Genomic DNA, 21,800 nt, shown 5'->3' on the forward strand with positions numbered 1-21,800 from the left:
TTTATCTTCATTAAATATGATACATGTGAGTTAGACGCAGTTTCTGTTTTCTCTCTCATGAGGTGAAATCTTTGTCTCCTTTGAGGCAGTAATCCATCATTTCATTACCAGCAGCACCAGCAGGACTAACATTAACAGCAGTATTCATCTTTGTTTTTGTTGATTTACTCTTTGAGGTGTTCAGCACTTGTAGATTTTATAAATAAGGAGTCTTGCTTTGTTCTTTTTATTTCATTTCTTCTACTGAAATGTTTTTCTCCTTTCTATTTCACTTTTAGTTGATCGTTGTCTTCATCGTTTTTTTTATTTCCCGCCTGCAGTACTGCAGTGTGAACGCAGGGGGCGGCAACGCGACGTCACCGGGGTTCCCTCTATCTTTAAGGACGCAAACGGGTTTTACGTCATCGGAGAGAGATCCAATCGGTGGTCGCCTCCGCATGAGTCCCCGCCCCGTAGAGAAACCGCCATTACAAAAATCAAAAACACGGAGCTGACAGGTGATCGGCGGCTCGCGCGCAGTTTCGGGAGCAGGTGAGTGTTTCTCAGCTGTTGATCCACTGTTTCTCCGCGGGGCTCCGGAGGCTCGTGTGCGGCTGCGCCGGGCCGGTTTATCGGCGGGTTATCGCTCCGCTCGGTGACTGTTGCGCGGCTAACGGCGGCGTTAGCACGTAGTGCTAGCTGCAGCTTTTCGCCGATAAACGGTAACGACAGGTTCACGTTTCCCATTCACCTGCGGACCGTCTGCGCACAGGTGATCGCCAGGTGAGCGGGCTCGGCGGTGAGGAGGAAGGAAGCTGCCGGTTAGCGCTCAGCCTGTTAGCGGCTAACTGCGCGCCAAGAATCCGCAAAGAGCGAAGAAACAAACAAAAGCCCGCAAAGCTCCCCGAGAGTCAAACCTGAGTGTTTCACACGAGCGCCTGCGCACACGGGGACAGGTGTTCATCCCCCCCCAAACACCTGCCGCGTTTCATTTCAGCGAACATTCACAGTAAAGTTAAACTGAGCTACAGGCGTTGATGGCTGGTACCCGGACTGCCAGACTCCGTTCAGAATTCAGCAGATTTTACAAACAGACGTACCTGCCAGGTACGTCACTGTCTGTTAGTTTCTTATCTCTGGGTGTGATTTTGATGCCGATGCTCTCACCGTTCAAAGAAACTCCTGCATGTCTTCAGTTACACACATGGCAGCACACACCCCTCACAACCTCATGTGTGTGATGCAGTGTACTGCTTCTGATTAGTTCATGAGGAAGAATCCTGATTACATGCCCGCTGGTGTGTGTGTGTGTGTGTGTGTGTTTTTGTTTCTTGCTGCCAGGATTCGTGGCGAGTCGGCAGCAGGTCAGACATGAGTGACGCAGCAGAGGAGGCGATGGACAGCTCTGCGGTGTCTGAGGAGGAGGTGGAGGACCAGCAGGAACCGTCGCAGGAGGACCGGATGAGTCCGAATAAAAGAGACTCCAAAATCTCAGGTAACTGGGATCAGATGGCGTGAGGGGCTCGGGCCTGTGGGCCGGCTCAGACCAGTGATTTATGTTTGAGTTTGTTTTGGTCGCAGCTGTGGGAGAAATCATCGAAGGGAAACGGGCAAAGAAGACTGTGGAGAGGCTCGACTTCCAGGCGCCGAAGCAAAGAGAGAAGCTCAAGATTGGAGACGGTAAGAGACGGCGGGCCGTGGCCGCCTCCGGTCTCAGCATGACGCGTACGTGTCTGAATGCTGCTGCTGTTTGTCGTTTTCAGGCAGCGGAGATAAATTGGGAGACATTCCTCGCACCAGCTACCAAATCACCAAGATGAAGCCGGCAGACCTGAAACCTCTGCACGCCATCCTGTTCGACAGACCCGGGAAGGTGAGAACGTTTAAACACACGAAACAGAAATCGCTTTTAAAAGCCGGATTACTCAGAGTAAATCCCACTGATGGGTTTCTACTTCCTGCCACCTGCTGCTGTAGCTGAGAGGATCTCTGCCCATGAGTTGGCAACAAACACGTTCACGCTGTGTTTTAGTCTCAGTTTGCAGTGTGCGCCCAACTGAAACTGACGTGGCTCCACGGCGCTCTGACCTGTGTGCTGACCGTGTCAGGTGATCGGGCTGACTCTGAGCGCTGTTCCTTCTTTTTCAGATGGCGACGATAAAGAAGAACCTGCGGCTGTTCAACGGCTTTGCCTTTGATGCTGACAGCGAGCAGTTTGCCAAAAAACGGGAAAAGCTTCTCAAGTAAGTGTGCGCTCAGTGTTTCCATGACGGTAACTTACAGACAGAAGGTCAGAGGTCACGCAGCGGCTTGGTGCGTTTACGTGAGGTGGAGATTCGTGGTGGCGAGCTGTAAATCTGTGTGCTTGGGCGGGACGCCCCACGGATAATGCTGTTTAAACATTCAGCGACCTGCTGACCTTCATTCAAACAAAGGGTTGCTGGTTCGATTCCAGCTGGAGACTTGATTTATGAGTTTAAAACTGCCAAATCAAACATGGAGTCTCAGACGTGACCTGTGACTTATCACCTGAGCTGTGTGTCCACAAAGCTCCATCCATCCCCTGGGGGGGGCGGAGCCTATCCACTAGGGCTGCACAATTAATCGTTAGAAAATCGCGATCTCAATTCATACTTATGTGCGATGTCATTTCCAAATGACAACGATTTTTTTTAAAAAAGAAAGGAAAAAAAAAAGATGATGATTGTACCGCATTTTGATCCGGGACATAATCTGCATGAACAAGCAGAACAAACAAGCGCTCACTCTTCCTGCTCAACAAATTACAAGGGCGGAGCCTGACACCACGTAATACCGAAGCCAGCTGGCAGGGAAAAAACAACGGAGAGCACGTGAGAGATGACGAAGCTGTAAAGGCCAAGAAAGTGACAGGAGAAAATCCGTCCCCGTCAACCACATCAATAACGGGAACCTTATACAGCACTTCCCCATACCCGTCGAACTCCCGCAGGCACAAAGAAATTACGGAGGCTATCACTTATCACCTGACTAAAGATATGGCTCCCATCAACACTGTGCAAAACGAGGGATTTAGGAAAATGATCAACACCCTAGACAAACGCTACACAGTGCCGTCACGCAACTATTTTTCAAATGTTGCACTACCTGCTCTATACACGCAGTGTCGAGCAACGGTGGAGACGGAATTACAAGCAGTACAACATTTTGCGGCAACAACAAAATGTGAGACATTTATTGCTTTTATGTTCAGTCTCAACTGTTACGAAGTTGATGTGCAGTTAATAAGTGCAATAAATATTTATACTGGAAAAGAAAATCGTGAGAGAATCGTGATCTCAATTCTAAGCAAAAAAATCGTGATTCTCATTTTATGCAAAATCGTGCAGCCCTACTATCCACAGTAACCATAGGGTGAGAGGCAGAGTACACCTGGACAGGTCTCCAGTCTGTCACAGGGCGTTTTTATTACCACAATATGTGATGTATTACTGCAGTGCTACCACTGCACCCCCCAAATATGAGTACAGAGGAGTCCACAGAGCAGACCTCCTGCTCTGCGTCACGCCATGCCCAGCAAACACCCACTCCACTCAGGCATCTTCAGCTGCGTGTCTGAGCGTGCTCAGAGCCGGAGAGCCGTCGCATGGAGCGGTGACCTCTGAGAGTTGGACTTTAACGCGGCGGGCAGCGAGATCGATTAAAAAAAACCCGTTTCGCAAAACCTTCATCTGTCCAGCTAACCGCTGACTCTCTCTGTGCAGGAACTCAAACTTCACAAACAGCAAGCTGAAGGTGGTCTGCAGCGTGCTGGATCTGGAGAAGAAAGGAACCCACTCGGACCTGGTGGATCGGATCCTGACCTTCCTCACCGCACCGAAGAACAGTGGCAAGGTGAGCTGAGCTACCTGTGGTGCCGAGACTCACCTGGAGCTGAACTTTTCAGTTTTTATAAAACGTGTCCCCTGACCTTCGGCAGCGGCTACCACTGAAGAAGAAGAGGAAATCGAAGAAGAAGCTGTCGGGCGACGACTCGATGGCGAAGAAGAAGAAGAGCAAAACCAAAACCGCCAGCTCGTCGTCCAGCCCCAAGAAGTCCAAAATAGGAAGCAAGTCCAAAGCCATCGTCATGGACTCGAGCAGCGACGAGGACGACGACGAGGAAGACGAGAAGGTGGGAGCTTCGGCAGAGGCGGAAGGATCGGACGCCGAGGACAAACCATCAGAGAAGGAGGAGGAGGAGCAGTCCGACAAGTCAGAGGAATCGGAGGAGGAGGAGGAGGTGAGCATAGAGCGAAGCAGGTGGAGTTGAAGGTGATCAGCTGACAGGAAACCGCCTGACCTGTGTGTGTGTGTGTGTGTGTGTGTGTTTCAGTCCAAGTCCAGCAGAGGGAGTAAACGACCACGGACACCAGCGAAGAAGACCGGTCCTCCCAAAAAGCGATCAAAGAAGGAAGTTTCTGATGAGTCGGAGTCAGACGCCGACAGCGACCCCGATGAGAAGGTAAACACACTAGTGGGCCTAATAAAGTGGCACATGTCGGGGCTGCTGAGGAGGTTACTGAAGTTCTTCTTCTGTGGTGCTCCATCTGATCAGTTTCTTCCCTCGTTTCCTTCGGCATGCTTTAACAGAGATCTAGGGGTCAAAGGTCACACAGTCAAGTAACAGCCTGACGCTCAGAGAACACTGTGACGCCCTCGGCTGGTTTAAATGATACAGCGCTGTGGTGATGTCACCACACTGCTGCAGGGATATGGGGGGAGAGCAGGAAGTATGGACTATTCAGCTTCCTGCCATCATCAGTTTACAGTCCTGTAGGTGATTCGAGGTCTCGGAGCTCCTTCAGGTGAGCTCGGGCTGATGATGATGGAGGATGTGACGCAGGTTTGATCCACAATCTTTGAATCGGTCCGACGCAGCTGAAGCTTCCTCACATGTTACAAACGCATCTTCATCCTGGACCATGGACCACATCCTCCTCCACCAGCTGTCTGTGACCATCTTCTCTCTTGGCTGTGAGCGTCTGCAGAGCCGATGGCAGCAGCTGTAACAGCCATAGTAGTGCGGTGTCTCCTTAAGACAGCCTAAGTTGATGTGTGGTGATGTCACGAGTGCCCTCTGTAGAGTGGGAGAAGCGTGCTTGCACACCTTGTGTGTTTACCTCACTAACTCAAAGTAACATTACGGGTTGTATGAACTCTGCTCGCTTCATGTATGATGAGACCGCAGCCGTTCAGTCAGGCTTGTAAGGTTGGTGTTTAATAAAGGACAAGCACTGTGGAATTGCCACTGACAGTGGTCGCGAGCTTTAGACTGTCCTGCTGAGTGTTTCTGCTGCCTCGTCCTCTAACCACTGAATACATGATGATGATTTCTTTTCCAGCCCAGGAAGAAGAAAGCCGCTGCAGCCAAACCTGCAGCCAAGACCAAGAAGGCGGACAGCAGCAGCCACCGCAGGAACAACACCAACACAGGTGAGCTCATCTCATCGATCAGTGTGATTGGTGGTCAGGAGGTCTGCGGCGTCGCTGCGGCATCACGCTCTCACGCTCGTGTTGATCACGGGTGTGGACCCGTGGGTCCGATGCAGGTAGCTCAGAGATTACACACAGTTTGCAGGTAAAACCATAAATTTATGTTTCACAGCGAAGCGCTCGCTGAGCCTTTAGGTGACAGCCGTCGACCTCATTACCAAAATAAGAGCCCTCAGAAACGAGGCAGCTGAAAGTGTGACGAAGGCTTCCTGTTCTGATGTTCACCCAGGCTTGCCCAGAATGTCCTGATTGGTCAGAATAACTGAGTCAGAGTTTAGTTCCTAATGAATTGGCCACTGCGTGTGTCGGAGCGACCTCCACAATGAGGACGATGATGTCAGAGACCTGGCTGTAAATCTCCTGTTCTTCTTCATGTGTTTCTCCATGGCTCGCTGTCGCCGTGCAGCGGAGGACAGCTCGGACGACGACGAGCCGCTCATCAAGATGGTGAAGAAGGGGCCAAGTGACGAGCAGCTGAAGGAGACTGTGCAGAGTCTGCTGAAGGAGGCCAACCTGGAGGAGATGACCATGAAGCAGATCTGCCAGAGGGTCAGTCTCCCTGCTTGTTGTGTTACCATGGTTACAGATGCTGAGCAGCTTCTTGTCTTTGGTCACCTTCAAGCTGCAGCAGCTGTCCAAACATGTGGCCCGTGGGCCCACAAAAGGCCTACACACACACACACACACACACACACACACACACACACACACACACACACACAGTCTCGGGTACTCATAACTTGTGGGAACATCTGACATAATGCTTTCCTCCCCTCACCCTAACTCAACTGTAACCCTGACACTAAAACCACACTTTGAGTCTCAGACATGCCTTCAGACTTGTGGGGACGGACACGTTGGTCCCCAAAAGCTGACTAAGGGGGTCAGTTCAGACGTGCAGTGAAGGGGGGGGTTAGTTTGTGTTCTGTGTGTGTGTGTGTGTCATGTCACAGCTGTTTGTCTGACGGTGAAGCGTGACGCTCTCTGTTCCAGGTGTTTGACACGTACCCAGAGCACGACCTGAGCACCAAGAAGGACTTTATCAAACAGACCGTCAAATCTGTGAGTGTGTACACACACACACACACACACACACACACACACACACACACACACACACACACTGTTCTTCCTGATGGTGTGGGGACATCAGCGCAGTGCTTTACTGTCCACAGTGTGTTAAAGAGCAGCAACTGGTCAGAGGCGTGTCTGCCACAGGCTTCATCTCTGAGCATTTGCTGCATGGTGTGGGTCACATGTTTGTGCATGTCGTTGCTCAAAACAAGTACTCTATTACACAGAATACTCATTACATTACTCGTTACATAGTCTGTAATTATCGTCTAACAATATAAACTGAGCAACAGTCGCACACACCGACACAGAGCCCTGTCGTGATGACGACATGCACACAAAGAGACTTTAAAGTGGTTGTCACGGTGATTGTGAAACAATCGCAGGTGCAGGCGGGGCTGCAGCCTGACTGCTCACCTGTGTGTTACCTGCTGAAGCTCCAGCCCCGCTCATCAGCCAACAGGAGATCAGCTGATGTATTCTCAGGTTACCGTCCTCCTCGATGTCAGGTTAATATTTACAGGTGAATAGAAATGTTTTGTTTTCTGTTGAGGTGAAATGCTTCTCACATACAGGAAGTTGTAGATTGAAGCCACGCTTTGTTGATAATTGGACCAAATCTTTCTTGATGAACTGCAATTAATAGTCATTTGTAAAACACTCATTAATACTTAAACATCACAGACATTACGTACAGTATTTATTGACAGCAGGAAGTGTCTGTTGTGGGCTTTTATTGTGAAGGGTAAGGAGGAAAAGGGTTTGATGTCGTCCAGCAGGGTCATATTAGAGCAGCTTCATCTTCCTGTTTCTTTAAAAACAAAACAGGAAGCGAGGCGGCACGTCACCGTGTTTATCAAAAACACATGTGATATGTCAGAAACGATTTGATTGGCTGCTGCGTGTGGACACGTTTCTCATCCTGCAGCCACCTGAGCCTCCACCAAAATCCAGCTCACCACCGAGCAGACACTCGCTGTCACTGTTCAGTCTGCAAACAGGAAGTTCACAAACCGCTGTCATGTGTTGTTTTTCACTTTGTTTCTTTACGTTCATGTACAGAACTGTGCAAAAGTCTTGAGCCCCCTCCATTGCTTTATATTTGGCTTCTGGGCAGTCAGACTAATCTCTGAAGTGCTAATAATTCTTTAGCTTGTATGCGACCTCTGACCTTTGACCCATCTGAGGACAAACCATTGAAGCAGTGTAGCATCACCCTGCACGTCCTCACGCTGAGCTGAAGGATCAAACATGCAAACTCTGTATTTACACGTGTGAAATCGTGCAGCTGTTCTAACACATGGGGTGGCTCAAGACTTTTGCACAGTACTGCAGCCATTGAACCATCAGAGCACAGACCCTGCCAGTTGGTGACCCCGCCTCTGCCACGCAGCGGTGCATCATGGGAGCGGCGAGGGTTCGGGGTGCTCTGGTCTCACAGGTGAACCCTGCAGGTGTTCCTCAGCTGTGTTTTCTCTCGTGCCTCCTCACAGCTCATCACATGAAGATGTGAAGGGAACGACCTCGGCGAGCAGCTCCTCCCACCCCACGTCTGCTTTCTTTTATATACAACGTTTTTTTTTTTTATTCCTGCGTGGAGCTCTCACGTGAACTCATCACCGTTGTATCACCCGCCATCGAGTCCAGAGCAGAAGCTGTTTGTTTGATGCTTGAGGAGCAGGAAGTAAAGAGAGCGTGACTCTGGGAGAGCCGAGCTCTGGTCTCTGGTTGTTGTAGTTGAAGCTTTTCTCGAGTTTTCTTCTGTCATTTTGTTCTTGTTTGAATCTTCTGACATGTGCTCAAAAACTTTCTGATTAAAATTCTACCTTTTTTCAACAAGCTGGTCTCTGAGCGCTTTCTAACCCACCAACACCTCACAGGCTCCTCACGGGGGGTGGGGGGTCCAAGGGCCGATGTCCTGCAGGTTTTAGATGTGTCCTTGACCCAACACAGTTGATTTAAATGGCTAAACAACCTTCTCGATGTGTTGTGAAATTGAGAGAGATCTAAAACCTGCGGGACACCGGCCCTTGGAGTCCCCCACCCTGAGCGTTCATCAGCAGTGAAAGTGTAGCTGCGGTTTCCAGAGCTGTGAAAGACGATCCACCAATCCTCTGACACAGTCTTCATCAGCAGAAATCTCTGTGGTTTGGATCCTGCTGTGATCACCCATCGTGTGTTTATGGCTTTGTAAACATCTGGAGCATCAAACATTATTGAGACGTCATTTGGTTATTCACACGTGTTAACTGTGGAGCGCTCTTTCATTTTCACTCAGGTCCTTTATGGATCTCAAACCAAGGAGATCGTTACCACACTCACAGCTGTGATTATTTTATTAGCTTTTACTTGACAGTGAAACACAAACAGCTCCTGCTGCTCGCTGGCATTCATTGACGAATCACAGATCAGCATCTTCAGCTTCCCGTTACAGGAAGCAGAGCAAACAACACCGCAGGTGAAGAGACAACCTGAGTCCAGCTGTGGTAGGACGAGAGGAGTCGGGTGACAGGTCACGCTGTGTGTGTGTGTGTGTGTGTGTGTGTGTGTGTGTGTGTGTGTGTGTGTGAGAGAGAGAGAGAGAGAGAGAGAGTGGGGTGCCTGCTTTTGAGGATTTTGCATCATAGCTCAGTGGCGCCACCTGGTGACAACATGACGTCAGTGTTCAGAATGAAGCCTGGATGGCAGTATTGGGGTCACACATGCTGTGACAAACACAAATCATTCCATCGGTTTATGAAACTTCATCAGCGAGGGACAGACTCGATGACGAGCAGCTGTTCACTCATCACCATCATCATCAGTCCTGTTAGTACGTGGGCAGCTGCTGGCATTTATGTTTATATGTAAGGCTAACATCTCATATTTACTGCATACAGTGTTACCATGGAGATGCTTTGGAAGTAGATGTTACTCTGATACAAGCTGTGTCCCAAAACCTAGGCCACATCCTTCGGAGGACCCAGCCTTCGCGGTCTACGTGGGCCGGGTCCTTCGAAGACCGAGAAGGCCGGAAGTGCGAGGCTGTGAAATTGGACGGTCTAGCCTTCAGATTTGCGTCACCGCTGTCTCGGTGGAGTTTAATGAACTCGGCCGTCTGCTCCTTGCTATCTAAAATATAACAGGACACTGGCGTAAATTCTCGACTGTCTCACACTTCTGTTTAATCAGTTTTCTGTTTGACGTTTATTCAGCTGTGTGAAAACCCCGTAGGAACCCTCCCGATGGATTAATAAAGTTTTATTTTATCTAATAATTTAATAACTTTGATCTTAGCCAAACTGATTTACTCCGGAACAAATAAAACACCAAAAAAAGCCAAACAATTACATTTTTAAGTTATCCGAGTGACTTATATATCATGTTTAACCTGAGTAGCGAACGAGCGGGGGTCTGAAAATGATGAAGCCGGGAGTCTGCTGCTCTTGCCGGCTTGAGTGATCATTGAACCCCCCAGCTTGCTATTGAGCGGGTGGGTAACAGACGTCTCCGAAAACGTCGGCGCACTTTTGCAAATATGCGATGTCTTGATAAACCAAGCAGATATTTGAAATTTACACAGCTACTTTCTCGCCTGAAAATATGTTAAACGTTTATTTTGTGACCCAGAAAGATTAATAGGAGTAAATTGCTGCACTAGTGAATTAGACTAACTATTCACTTTAGCTAAAGTTATTAAGTTAGCTAAAGAGTTGGGATGCTGTGTGAGACATAAATAAAGCTCAAATACAAAGGTTTGGACACTGTTTTGCATGTTTCCCTACTGTAGGGGTCTCTGCAAGCATACAGGGCTCTGACAGGGTCCAAGATGACAACTTTGGAATCCTACTAGAAACGGTCGATCATATTTGTTTGTCAAAGCTGAATCCAGGGCAAACTAGGCTAAATTAGCGTTTTTAGCTAACAGCTACAATAAGCATAAAAGTTACTGTACGGCTAATTGTTAACATGACGCTTGTTCTTATACATGTAATACATTTATTACCAACCTGAGAGTTTATCCGCTGGTCATTCGACATAACGAATGACTTCTGAAGTCTTAATTCAGCTCAAGACGCTGTAGATTCCCATCAGTAACACTTCCGGTCCGCTAGTAAAACGTAGTTCTATTAATCTGCGCTCGATTACTCTTGAACCGGAACCGGATGTAAGTCCCAAAAAACTGAATTTTGGAACTGAAATAGGGTTAGGGTTAGAACTGAAACTGAATGGTGAGAAGTGAATCTGAAATTATTCGAAAGCTGAATTTTTAAAGGATAAAATGCAGTTTCAAAGCAAATGAATTCATTTTCAAACCATAAATTCAATTTCAAATTAGACTAATTCAAATTCAGTTTTCAAAAGCATTTATTCAAGTTACAATTCAGATTCAATCTGAGCAATTCAAATTCAAATTTAACTTATTCAAATTCAGTTTCTGATGGCGCAGATTTCTGCCCATACATTCTCGCCTGAAAATATGTTCAAAGTTTATTTTGTGACCCAGAAAGATTAATAAGAGTAATATTAAAACTTAGTAGCGGCCGCCATTGTTGGAAACTGGAATTGGCCGGACCGCGCTATGAATTCTGGGGGGGCTGACGGGCTGAGGAGTGTTGCCATGGTGATGGGTGAAGCGGTCAGAAAGCTGCAGAAGAAGAAACCTGAGCCGACATCAGACCCTAAACTGTTTTGACCAATCATGGCTGGGCGGGCAGCCTTTGTCTCTGAGAGGACGTCAAATTCTAACGTTTTAATAATGAAAAATTGAGACGGTTCTTTGTGTCAGCTGAACTGAAGCTTCAGAAAGACAAACAGAATTGCTCTGAAAACTTTGTAGACCCACTGAAGCGTCACTGAACTGTGATGTTCGGTCGATTGTTAAAAAAGACCAAGAACAAAAGCTGAAGGATTACATAAAATAAATCCTGTACAATGTTTCTCACAACTGATCAAAAACAAAGCAAAAAATGGGGACGTTTCCTTCTATTTAGTGTCTTTTTGAATATATAGTTGAGAATAAAAGATGCAGTCCTGACTGCTTTATGATTTGGAGACAGTTTGATGGTGTGGGGCTTTCCTGTTCAGAACCATTAGTGAATAAGAAATTTGGCCCCCAAAAATTAAATTAATTAAAAATAAAGACGAGTTTATGCTGTAGTCCTGAAGACATCTTTCCACAACAACTGAGAATCACTTTTGTGTGTGAGGTCGTTGTACCAGGGTCACCTGTGCAGAAGTTTAAAGCACACTGCGTTCACCTTGTTGGGTAGAAGAAGGACACTGTGCAGAAGCCCCGCCTCCTTCCACTTCATGCCAGAGACGAGGCGATCCCAACAGAAGACTGCATGTGGCAGAGAAACTCTGTTTCTAAGCTCTGATGTCTGAGTTATTACCGAAGACTTGTTTATAAAATGAGTAAATGTCGCAGCGCAGGTTCACCTGGAGACGTCCACTGCCTCTAACAACCACCGATGTGGAGGAACGATCACCGTAGGAGAGTTTAAAAGGTCATCAGCAGAGGTTTGACAAAGATTGGAGCTTTATAGATTTTCATAAAAGGTGCTGGGAAATAAAATAATAATTATCCGTAAGTAAGTAAGTCATTAATATTTAACAGTTGTATTTTTCAGGGCATTAAATCTTCTTTGGTAAATGGACTGATTCTTATACAACACGCCACATTCACCCACGCACGGTGTTCTATGGTTTTAGGTGCTCACTAACCAGCACTCACACTGATGGATGCATCAGAGAGCAACCTGTGGTTATGACCAGGGGGGTCAGGGATCGAACCACCGATCAGTAGGTGACCTGCTCGACCTCCTGAGCTGCAGCAGTAATGTCTTTGTGACCGCTGTTCTCTGGATCTGATTAAAGAACCTTTAAGATCATCGAGGTTCATTTGCAGCCAGTTCGTGTTGTTCAAGATCTGTTTAGGATCATTCGAGCAAAGATAAAAAGACTTGAAATTATTTTCATCTCTTCACCCAAATTTTCTTTAAAAAAAAAAAAACATTCAAAGTTTTAAAGTTCCTTTTTTAGCTTTGCTCCAGTATTTTTAACCATCTTTCTCTTTGAACTTTTTCATATTATAAATTATAATATGAAAAAGTTTCACAGTTTATTATAATTCATAATAAACTGTGAAATTACCAGTGAGACGATTTGCCGACGCAGCCTGGTTGAAGACACGAGTCTGAATGCTGTTCCAGCACAGGTGCTCGAGGCCTACAGCAGCGGGAGATCTGGGAACATTTGGGAAAACTGTAGAGTTTGTGGAAAAAAGTCTTTCTTCTAGTTTTGGCTTCCTCTCTTTCTAAATCTTATGTGGCGAGATTGAATACTGAGAACACTGCAGCAGCTTCCTACGCGAGCGGCGAGCAGAGCGACCAAGGCCACCCTTATGGTTCATCCATCATGTCCATGTTTGTCCCTTCAGGCTGAAGCGATGTGGTCTCCCTCAGGGATGCTTTAGTGATCTGAGGGACAACGCCATTGAAGGACTTGGAAATGTGAACTGGAGATTGTCAGGTACCAAAGAACGCTGCTGAGAGTGAAGAACATCAAAACAGATGAGTTCAATGTTCCCACGCTATCATTCTGCAACGTCACAGAGAAAGGCTGTGGTTTCTTGGCCTCCGGACTGAAGTCCGACCCTGGACCTGCGAGTCTGGAGTGAAGCTTCAGTGAAGTTGAACGCCTACCTCAGCTGTTTGTCTCCTCACCACAGTGCAGAACATTGGTTTACATCAGGCCCGAGGCTGATGAACAAGAGTGTCTCTACATCACTTTCCATGAAGGTTTGTCAGGTTACCATCTTTAAACGTGTTTTTAAGATGTAACTTAAGACTGATCGTTCTCAGTGGGTCTGACTCACTCATCAATAATACCTGTTAAAAATAGGTGTAATGTACATAAGCGCAGGAAGTATGAGCGGGAGCAGAAGAAGTCAAGACTTTTTCCACAAACTCAAGTTTTCACAAAGTTCCAACATCTCAACCCATCCTCCGTGTGTCAGGAGCCAGATCGTACACTCGCGTCTTCAACCCGGCTGCGACAGCCGCGCCAAAACCGCCATGGCAGGCGAAAGACTGTGACGTAGCATGGGATGTGAAAGTCATCACGTGACACTCACAACACAAGCAACGTGGCGAGCACAAAGACGGCGCCGTCACTCGTCTGTGTCCGGCCTTCACATTACTGCCATCTTGTGCCTGCAGTCGGCTGTTGTCGTTGAAAGCTGTGCTTATCTCTGTATGGATGGGTCCATCCCAGCTGAGAGGCGGGACCTTTGGATAAACTGGAGGTGTTTGACTGTAAACTGGTGGAAGTGTGCGAGTGATCTCTGACATCAGCTACAATCTGCACTTCCTGTGGAAACACAGCTAGCATTAGCATTAGCAAGGAAGCAAAGTTTAATTTAAGATGATTTCATTTTTTCACTTGAATTTCTCAGATATCCAGTTACTCACATCACACACTGCTCGAGCCTTTTATTCAGACGATCGTGTGATTAAAATATGTTGTTATAGTTTTAATAACAGAATATAAACTTAAAAGGATCTGAAACATATGCAGGTGTAATAATAATCCATTCAACACTGATTCGTGAAAGTCTCTGATGTTCTACAGCTGTTCGTGACGGCGCCTCACAGATGTGCGCTTGCTGTAGAGCAGCTGCAGAAGAAGACGGCCTGCTCGGACATGTTGCAGCTCTGCAGTCTTTTGTTCCTCTCGGGCTCTGAAACAGCAGCGCGGTTTTCATGTTGATTCTTTGATCGTTGTGATATGACGCACACTGATTTGGTTGCTTATTGAAGAACATCATTCAGGTTACACAAAGTCCCCACTTTGTTTTTAGCTTCAGTGTTTTTCTGGTTAACATCCTGAAGATGTTGCACAGCGTCCTCTGTGGTATACGACCCTGAGTCAGGAGCGCCTGTCTGCAGGGATGCAAACAGACAGCAGGCAGCTGAGGACCCGCACTCACTCCTCACTTCACCGTGTGTGATAAAAACACTGATGCTTCTGAAACTTTGACCGTTTTTTCCTCACTGATGATATTTGGAGAATGCTGTAGTTCACAGACTGGATCGACTCCTTTGTCCCTCTGGCGATCCGATGTGTTCGTCTCGTCGGGATATCGAACAAAATGAGGTGAAACAAACTCGACTTCACTGCAATGAAACTGATTTATTTACAGAGAGCAAACTGCTGAACAGCCTCCGTGAGCTCAGCTGTGCTGTGCCGAGTCTCCACAGAGGAAGCTAACCCACATCGCTTCCTGCTTTTCTGCCCTATCAGGTGTTCTTCCTGTCGTGGACGTCACGTGAAAAAAAGAGGCAAAGAGGAAGCAGGAGGACTGTTAGCGTGGTTGTTATTGCAGGTATGTGAAGTGTTCCTGTCGGTGCCTGCAGGTTCAGACTCTTTCAGTCTTTACTCGTTCGAATCAGAGCATCTCTGCGTTTTTAACGTTGCACTTTATGCTGTCTCACCCTCACTGTGAGGAGGTCATCTTAAATGTGCGGCTCCACCAAATAAATGTGCTCACAGCCGGAGCCGCTGATGTCAGAGGTTGTGGAAGGGGCTACAGCACAGAAGCTGTGTTTGCTTCTCAGGCCTCAGAGCAGGACAAACATCGTCTCTCTGCAGTGGTGTGGGTGCTTCCTGTGTCTGGCCTCAGGGGGCAGTACTGAGCTCAGATTACACCCCACATTAATGGTTAGCGCTGCTGACTCACAACAACGAGGTTCCTGGTTCAAACCTGCTGGCTAGCCTCAGCCTCATCACCTTAGCAGGGCGGCGCCCTGTCCAGGTGCTCCTCCTCCAGGGACAGCAGGGAAGGAAATGAAGATGATGAATGCAGGGACTACATGAAAGTGAAGAAGAGGCAGCATGGTGACTGTCAGCTTGGAGAGACAAACTGCTTGGAGTATCAGCGGGACGACGGTGAAAAGCTCTTTTTCCAGGACCGGAAAACTGAGAAGCTCTTGTCCGGGTCCTCGTGTGTCTCCATTCCCGTGTCACTTCCTCCCGTCCGACAGTCCCAATCCATCCAAAGTCCTTCTGCTCGGAGATGAGAAGCAGCGAGGAGGCGGCAATCACCCGAGAGAGTCCTCCTTTCCTGCAAGCTCTGCTCCCTTCTCTCCTTTCCTCGTCCCCTCATCTGTAGCAGTGTTACCCCTTTCTCACTCCTCAGCTCCTTTCCTTGTTTCCTCTGTCCTCTCCTGTCGTCCTCCTGTCAGCAGTGCTTTGTCATTGGCTGTCGCTCTCTCCCAGCAGCCAATAGGTGGTCATCTTCCCTTTGCCCTTGATGTCGATTTCCCCTCGGAGCTCCAGCTGAAAGCAGTTGAACTCTAGGAGAACATCTCGAGTCGCCGCCGACACGTGGATCTTTAGCGCTGCACACACACAGAAACACACACAGGTCATGTTTGGCAGGAATAAAAATGCTGCAAAAATCTAATCTGCTGTTTATCTAAGGAACATCACTTTATTATGAAGGGTCTTTAATAAATCTGCTTCCTGTTAATGAAGCTCAGGTGTTCAGCACCTGTAACAGAGAAACTGTTCATGGAGCACAAACTGCAGTATCAGCTGACTTAGACTGATTTCCACAGACACACCTGGAGAGGAAATACTCGGTGCGCACAGTTGGTACGAATCGACAGTTTGTAATCCCCGAGATCGAGCGGAGAACACCTCAGCGTGATTTCACGCCTTCAAACGAGCACCGTGCCGAGTGGAAGCTGAACTAAGCCGACCCTCACTAACCCGAAGCCCGTCAACAGGGAAGAAACAGCCTGCAGGGGGCGCTGCTGCATCAGCATTTACAGAGTGACGTTTTTGTTCGTGACCTGTGTTTGTGCAGGTACCTTCGCCAGTGGACTCCATACGTGATGACGTGTTGACGGTGTCGCCAAACAGGCAGTACCGAGGCATCTTCAGACCGACCACGCCCGCACACACGGGACCTGCAGAGGACACGGGGACGGTAACCACATGGAGCAAAGACCGGGAGTGTGTGTGTGTGCGTCTGTGTGTGCGCGTATGTCTGTGTGCGCGTCTCTGTGTGTGTGTGTCTGTGTCTGCGTGTGTGTGTGTGTGTTCTTGTCTAGCTATCTTTGTGAGGACCGAAATCTGCATTCTACTATACTTGTGAGAACCAGCAGTCACTTGTGAGGACACACAACCCGGTCCTCACATTTTTGAAGGCATTTAAAGCCATTTTTGAGGCTCAAAACGTGGTTTTAGTGTCAGGGTTACAATTAGGTTATGGTTAGGCATTCAGTTTTAATGGTTAGGGTTAGGGTAAGGGGCTAGGAAAACCATTATGTCAATGAGGGTCCTCACTAAGATAGCTGAACGGGGTTGTGTGTGTCTGTGTGTGTGTGTGCGTGTGTCTGTGTGCGTGTGTGTCTGTGTGTGTGTGTGTGTGTGAGTCTGTGTGTGCGTCTGTGTGAGTCTGTGTGTGCGTGTGTGTGCGTCTGTGTGTGTGTCTGTGTGAGTCTGTGTGTGTGTGTGCGTGTGTGTGTCTGTGTGTGTGTTGTCACCGCTGTGTATGCCGATCCTCAGCTTTAGCTGCTGCTCGGGTCGATGGCGGATCTTGAAGGCTCTGACGGCGTCCAGCAGGGCGAGCGCCATGCGTGCGATCTCTCGGCCGTGCAGCTTCCCGTTCCTCACCGGCAGCCCCGACACCACCATGTAGGCGTCGCCGATGGTCTCCACCTGGGGGCGCCACAGCACCGTGACATCAGTTAGAGTCACACTAAAAGTTGTCCTTATTGTGAGTTGGTCTCCATGGCGACGCGCTCTGTTGCTCAGAGTTGACCTGAGAACAGGTTGGAGGAGAGAAATGAGCCGTTTACCTTGTAAACGTCAAAGTTGTCGATGATGGCGTCGAAGCAGGTGTAGAGGTCGTTGAGCAGAGTCACCACCTGCAGAGACATCAGCACATCAGACTGAAGGTGGGCGTTTGAGCGCCCCCTGCAGGCCGCTGGGTTTCAGGGCAGTGTGTGAGATAACATGTTAACACTTTATAATTCAGTGTGTTTTATTTGATACAACAGTGTGATTATATTTACCCACAAATACTTACAGGAACATATTTACACGTGGAGGTTAGTCAGGTTGCAGGCAAAATATAATTAGGTTGTAATTTCAAATAAAATATACTGAAATTTCTTTTTAATTCCAAATCTTAAGTCGCTAGGAGGCGGGGCACACGCTGGACAGGTCGCCAGTCTGTGGCAGGGCTGACACACAGACAACCATTCACACCTATTTGGAACGACCAATGAACCTAACCCCACTACCTGCATGTGGGAAGAAGCTGCAGTTTCTCATTTCATTTTCTCTCAAAAATGTTTTAGCCCCCTCGACCAGCACTTCATTTATTTTCCTTGAGCAGCACTAATACGTTGTCCATAGGATGATTCTGAAATATGGATTACGGATCTCGCCAGCCGCCCTTGGCCTGCGTGCTAACATGGTGCCAAGCGTGCAGCGTCTGAACCTGCAGCAGAAACACCAGCGTGTCTGACACCTGCAGGACAGACTTCTCTGCAGGACAGATTGTGGTGCAGGTGTCTGACACTTCAGTCACACGCAGCCCTGACGGCGTGACAGGACGCAGAGCCGGTTTCAGAGTCCAAGCTCGGATTTTGGAGGATCAGGTACCCGGTGCTACTCTCCGTCTGGCTTTCTGTGTTTGTGTGTTTTTGGACCTGGAAGCTGTGTGAGATGTACTGCAAGTACTGCAAGTACTCAGGTGACACTCGTCTCACCTCCATCGGCGTGCTCTCTGCGGAGATGGCGGTGAAGCCCACGATGTCGCTGAAGTAGATGGTGACCGAGTCGAAGGCTTCGGCCTGAACCGTCTCTCCACGCTTCAGCTGCTCGGCCACCGAACTGACAGAGAGACAATACGGCGCTGTGAGTGTGTGAGCAGGAAGCTCCGCCCATAAAAAATGTCCGTGTGCACCTCGGGACTTCTACCACCTCTGCTACTGTCTGGACATCCTTCCCTGGATGTCCCTTTCTGACACGTGCACTGTGCACTTTGATGTCAACACTGTAGGATAAGAATCTAGAACCGGTTCCCAGTAGTCCAGTTCCTTGAAATTATTGGTCTACCTGCCTATTAATCCCGCTTTTCAGTGCGACCGTGGCTCAGGGGGTTGGGAAGCGTATCTGTAACCGGAAGGTCGCCGGTTCGATCCCTGGGCTCTCTGTCCTGGTCGTTGTGTCCTTGGGCAAGACACTTTACCCTACCGCCTACTGGTGTTGGCCAGAGGGGCCGATGGCGCGATATGGCAGCCTCGCCTCTGTCAGTCTGCCCCAGGGCAGCTGTGGTTACAACAGTAGCTTGCCTCCACCAGTGTGTGAATGTGAGAGTGAATGAATAGTGGCATTGTAAAGCGCTTTGGGTGCCTTGAAAAGCGCTATATGAAATCCAATCCATTATTATAGAGCAGGGGTAGGCAACCTTTCTGATGGCGAGTGCCATCTAAAATTTCCTGTGAGGTCAGTGTGCCATATGATTGCATTAGCAATAAATTTAATAACACTCTATATTAACAGTTACACACTATATAGAACCACTTTATAGAATTATATTTGTTCACAGATGTTGGCAGCTATCAGCAAATAGTTATCAGCTATTTCGAAACAAAAAAAAGACACTTTTTATCAATAACAAGAACTCCATGACAGCAAATGAACTGTACAACAGAAAATACAAATGCTATTTATGGTCTCCTCACAACAATGATAAGAAAAATAAACTGGGCCAACATGGCATGTTTGTTAATACAGGGATACACATGTTAATGTGATCTCTGGTCTCGCACTCAGAGACACAGGTCTCCGAGCGGCTAAGCGAGGACACTCTTCATGTGAGAGAAAATCTGCTCACACAGATATGTAGACCCACATACTGTCAATAAGGCCTCTGCAATGTTCTGAAGACAGTTAAACTTGTCAGGTAGTGATGTCCAGCAGGTGAAAATGCAGCTCCATGAACACACACAGCTGTGGATTCCAGCTGCTTCGATGTTGCATTAACTGGCATTAACTCAGCCAGTTAACGCGAGACAAATCCAGCTGCTCATTAAAGATTTCTGGTTTGATCAGAAAATAAAACATTGGTCCATACACCTGAAAGTCCCAAAAACGCATTGGGAATTCTGTCACGAGTCTACGGATGTATCCGTGTATCTCCGTGGTGCTGATGCTGTGCTGAGCGGAAAGCTCCTGAAGCTTTTGAAGTGTCGGAATGTGGAAAGCTAACAACGTCCCCCCTCAAACAAGAGAGACGGACTTGCGCCAGAAAAGCCGATCAGCTGATCATTGATCAGTTTCATGATTGAAGTAGCAACAGGAGAGAGAGAGAATGAGAGAAGAAGATGCAGCTGTGCAGCGTAACGACAGAATAACTCCAGCTTTGTGTCTTTTTCCATTGTAGCTGAAGTCCGGGACAAACTGTGCTCCTTTTCAGCTCAATACGAAACGCGTAATATTTTCTCTGAATACGAGACGATTCCGTCTTTTTATGGGACGGTTGGCAACTCTACTAACTAACCTTATGAATAAAATAAAGTTCACTACAACAATGCTGATGAAAACTCCGTCATGCTAGCTAGCACGCAGTACGAGTTATTGTAACTGACTGTAAAAAGTCAGCACAACGAAAATAAACTCCACCTAAACTTGGTTTATATCTGACCCAGATAAACTGCAGGTCATAACTTCTTACCTGAAGTTCAGTTCACCTGACACTCGGACCGGTGCTGCCTCGGGTCTCTGCTCCTCCTGCCTCCCCTCTCCCTCATCCACCTGCTGGCCTCCACCACTTGTTAATGTTACTGAATCAGTGGAAGCTACGCCATAGCCACCACCAAACAACTGAGTTATTTTTACACACCGGCCAGCATCTGGCCAATCCACCACCTCTCATTGTTTATACCGCTACAAAAAAAAAAAAAAAATCATCGCCCCACCGAGCGTGCCAGCTGTGGCATGCGTGCCCAGGGCAGTGTTGCCAACTCCTCAGTAAGGAAAATCGCTACTGACTGTCCTAAAAGTCGCCAGAAGTCGCTAAATGACATCATCGCCTAATTTGCATAATTGGTCATGCTAATATAATTGTAACCTACGTTGTTGGAGAGAGAAATAACATTGTGGAAGAGACATAAAGTGAGTAAAAAACGTCCTAAATGCATTTAGAATTTATTTAAACTACAAATTAAATTTATTTTAGCAATTATTGTTTTTTTTAAAGTCAGAATTCCAACCCTGCTCCTTTATCCGGGCTTGGACCGGCAAAAAAGACCCGAAATAGGCACTCTGGTGGAGTTACTTTGTGTGTGTGTGTGTGTGTGTGTGTGTGTTCATAAGTAGTTTTAAACCTCGTGATCCACAAAACAGCATAACAGTAAAAGAAGAACTGACTGCGTTACAGTCAGTGCGGGAGCAGCGGCTTCGCTCATGCGCGATTCATTTGCAGTTCGGACGCATAGGTGTGAACATAGTCTGCCCTGATAGCAGCTGGGGGAGGACTATCCTCCGCCTGTGAGCGCTTTGGTACGGGCGAGGTGCCGATGGCAGCACCCGCTGCTTGTTGAGAGTAAAAGCGATACCCACTTTCACGTCAAAAAGTCGTCATAAATAAATCTCCAATAATACCAGAAAAAGTCGCCAGATTTGTCGCTAGTCGCTTTTTAGAAAAAAAGTCGCTAAGGGGGTCTGAAAACTCGCTAAATATAGCGACAAAGTCGTTAAGTTGGCAACACTGGCCCAGGGTTGCCGACCCCTGTTATAGAGTAACATCCAAATAATGTAACAAGTATTCTAATTAAATACTTTCTCCTGGGAGTAATTAAGTAACATACTGCATTACTTTTTTATTCTGTGTAATGATTACTTTTTTGAGTAACGACTCCAACACTGATCCGAGCCAATGAGAACCCAGCGAGACTCGATACAATGATCAATAATCAATAATGATATCAATAATAGAATTGGAATCTTTAAGTTATTATCAGTTCTAGTCGCCACAGACTTCAAACTCACACCAAGACCATCGCCACGTTTCAAATCGACCCCGCCTTCACATCGAGGGTCACCACAGCCGAAGAGCGCTGCATGCAGTATTCAGACAAATACTCTACATCTCTGCTCCCTGCACGCTCAACTCTCTGTACAAAACCAACCAATCACAGACTTGGATGCAAAAATTCTGATTGGCTCTT

General features: G+C 47.6%; 2 protein-coding genes across 4 annotated transcripts in view; one reads left to right on the forward strand and one right to left on the reverse strand.

The window, feature by feature from the left end:
* The first annotated feature begins 375 nt into the window (after positions 1-375).
* dek (DEK proto-oncogene) lies at positions 376-8,406 on the forward strand. 3 transcript variants are annotated; one of them, XM_003457587.5, is made up of 13 exons: positions 376-531; positions 1,321-1,474; positions 1,561-1,659; positions 1,743-1,852; positions 2,128-2,222; positions 3,723-3,852; positions 3,938-4,240; positions 4,334-4,462; positions 5,343-5,433; positions 5,900-6,042; positions 6,487-6,555; positions 6,954-7,090; positions 8,061-8,406. In XM_003457587.5, exons 2-13 carry the CDS (start codon positions 1,351-1,353, stop codon positions 8,176-8,178), a joined length of 1,548 nt encoding a protein of 515 aa, XP_003457635.2. In that variant the 5' UTR covers positions 376-531; positions 1,321-1,350; the 3' UTR covers positions 8,179-8,406. The 3 variants fall into 3 exon arrangements, with proteins under 3 accessions (XP_003457635.2, XP_005462445.1, XP_005462443.1); XM_005462386.4 differs by lacking the exon at positions 376-531 and adding an exon at positions 587-1,086 and having other exon boundaries at positions 3,938-4,241; positions 4,332-4,462; XM_005462388.4 differs by lacking the exon at positions 6,954-7,090 and having other exon boundaries at positions 3,938-4,241; positions 4,332-4,462.
* A 5,621-nt stretch (positions 8,407-14,027) lies between these two features.
* Positions 14,028-21,800, reverse strand: part of LOC100692491 (atrial natriuretic peptide receptor 1) — a 79,901-nt gene continuing 72,128 nt past the window's right edge. The window contains 5 exon segments of the mRNA XM_019364814.2: positions 14,028-15,950; positions 16,425-16,523; positions 17,103-17,277; positions 17,418-17,486; positions 18,336-18,459. Of these exon segments, the coding sequence (XP_019220359.1) occupies positions 15,805-15,950; positions 16,425-16,523; positions 17,103-17,277; positions 17,418-17,486; positions 18,336-18,459 (613 nt within the window). The 3' untranslated portion in view covers positions 14,028-15,804.

Source organism: Oreochromis niloticus, linkage group LG11 (genome assembly GCF_001858045.2).
Source record: "Oreochromis niloticus isolate F11D_XX linkage group LG11, O_niloticus_UMD_NMBU, whole genome shotgun sequence".
In the NCBI taxonomy this organism is placed as follows: domain Eukaryota; kingdom Metazoa; phylum Chordata; class Actinopteri; order Cichliformes; family Cichlidae; genus Oreochromis; species Oreochromis niloticus.

What these genes read in the sequence shown, in the direction of transcription:
- dek (XM_005462386.4), top strand. Translation starts at nt 1,351, where the DNA reads ATGAGTGACGCAGCAGAGGAGGCGATGGACAGCTCTGCGGTGTCTGAG. An exon ending in CAGGAACAACACCAACACAG is followed by an intron (nt 5,434 to 5,899) that starts GTGAGCTCATCT and finishes GTCGCCGTGCAG; the next exon opens with CGGAGGACAGCTCGGACGAC. An exon ending in TGAAGCAGATCTGCCAGAGG is followed by an intron (nt 6,043 to 6,486) that starts GTCAGTCTCCCT and finishes TCTCTGTTCCAG; the next exon opens with GTGTTTGACACGTACCCAGA.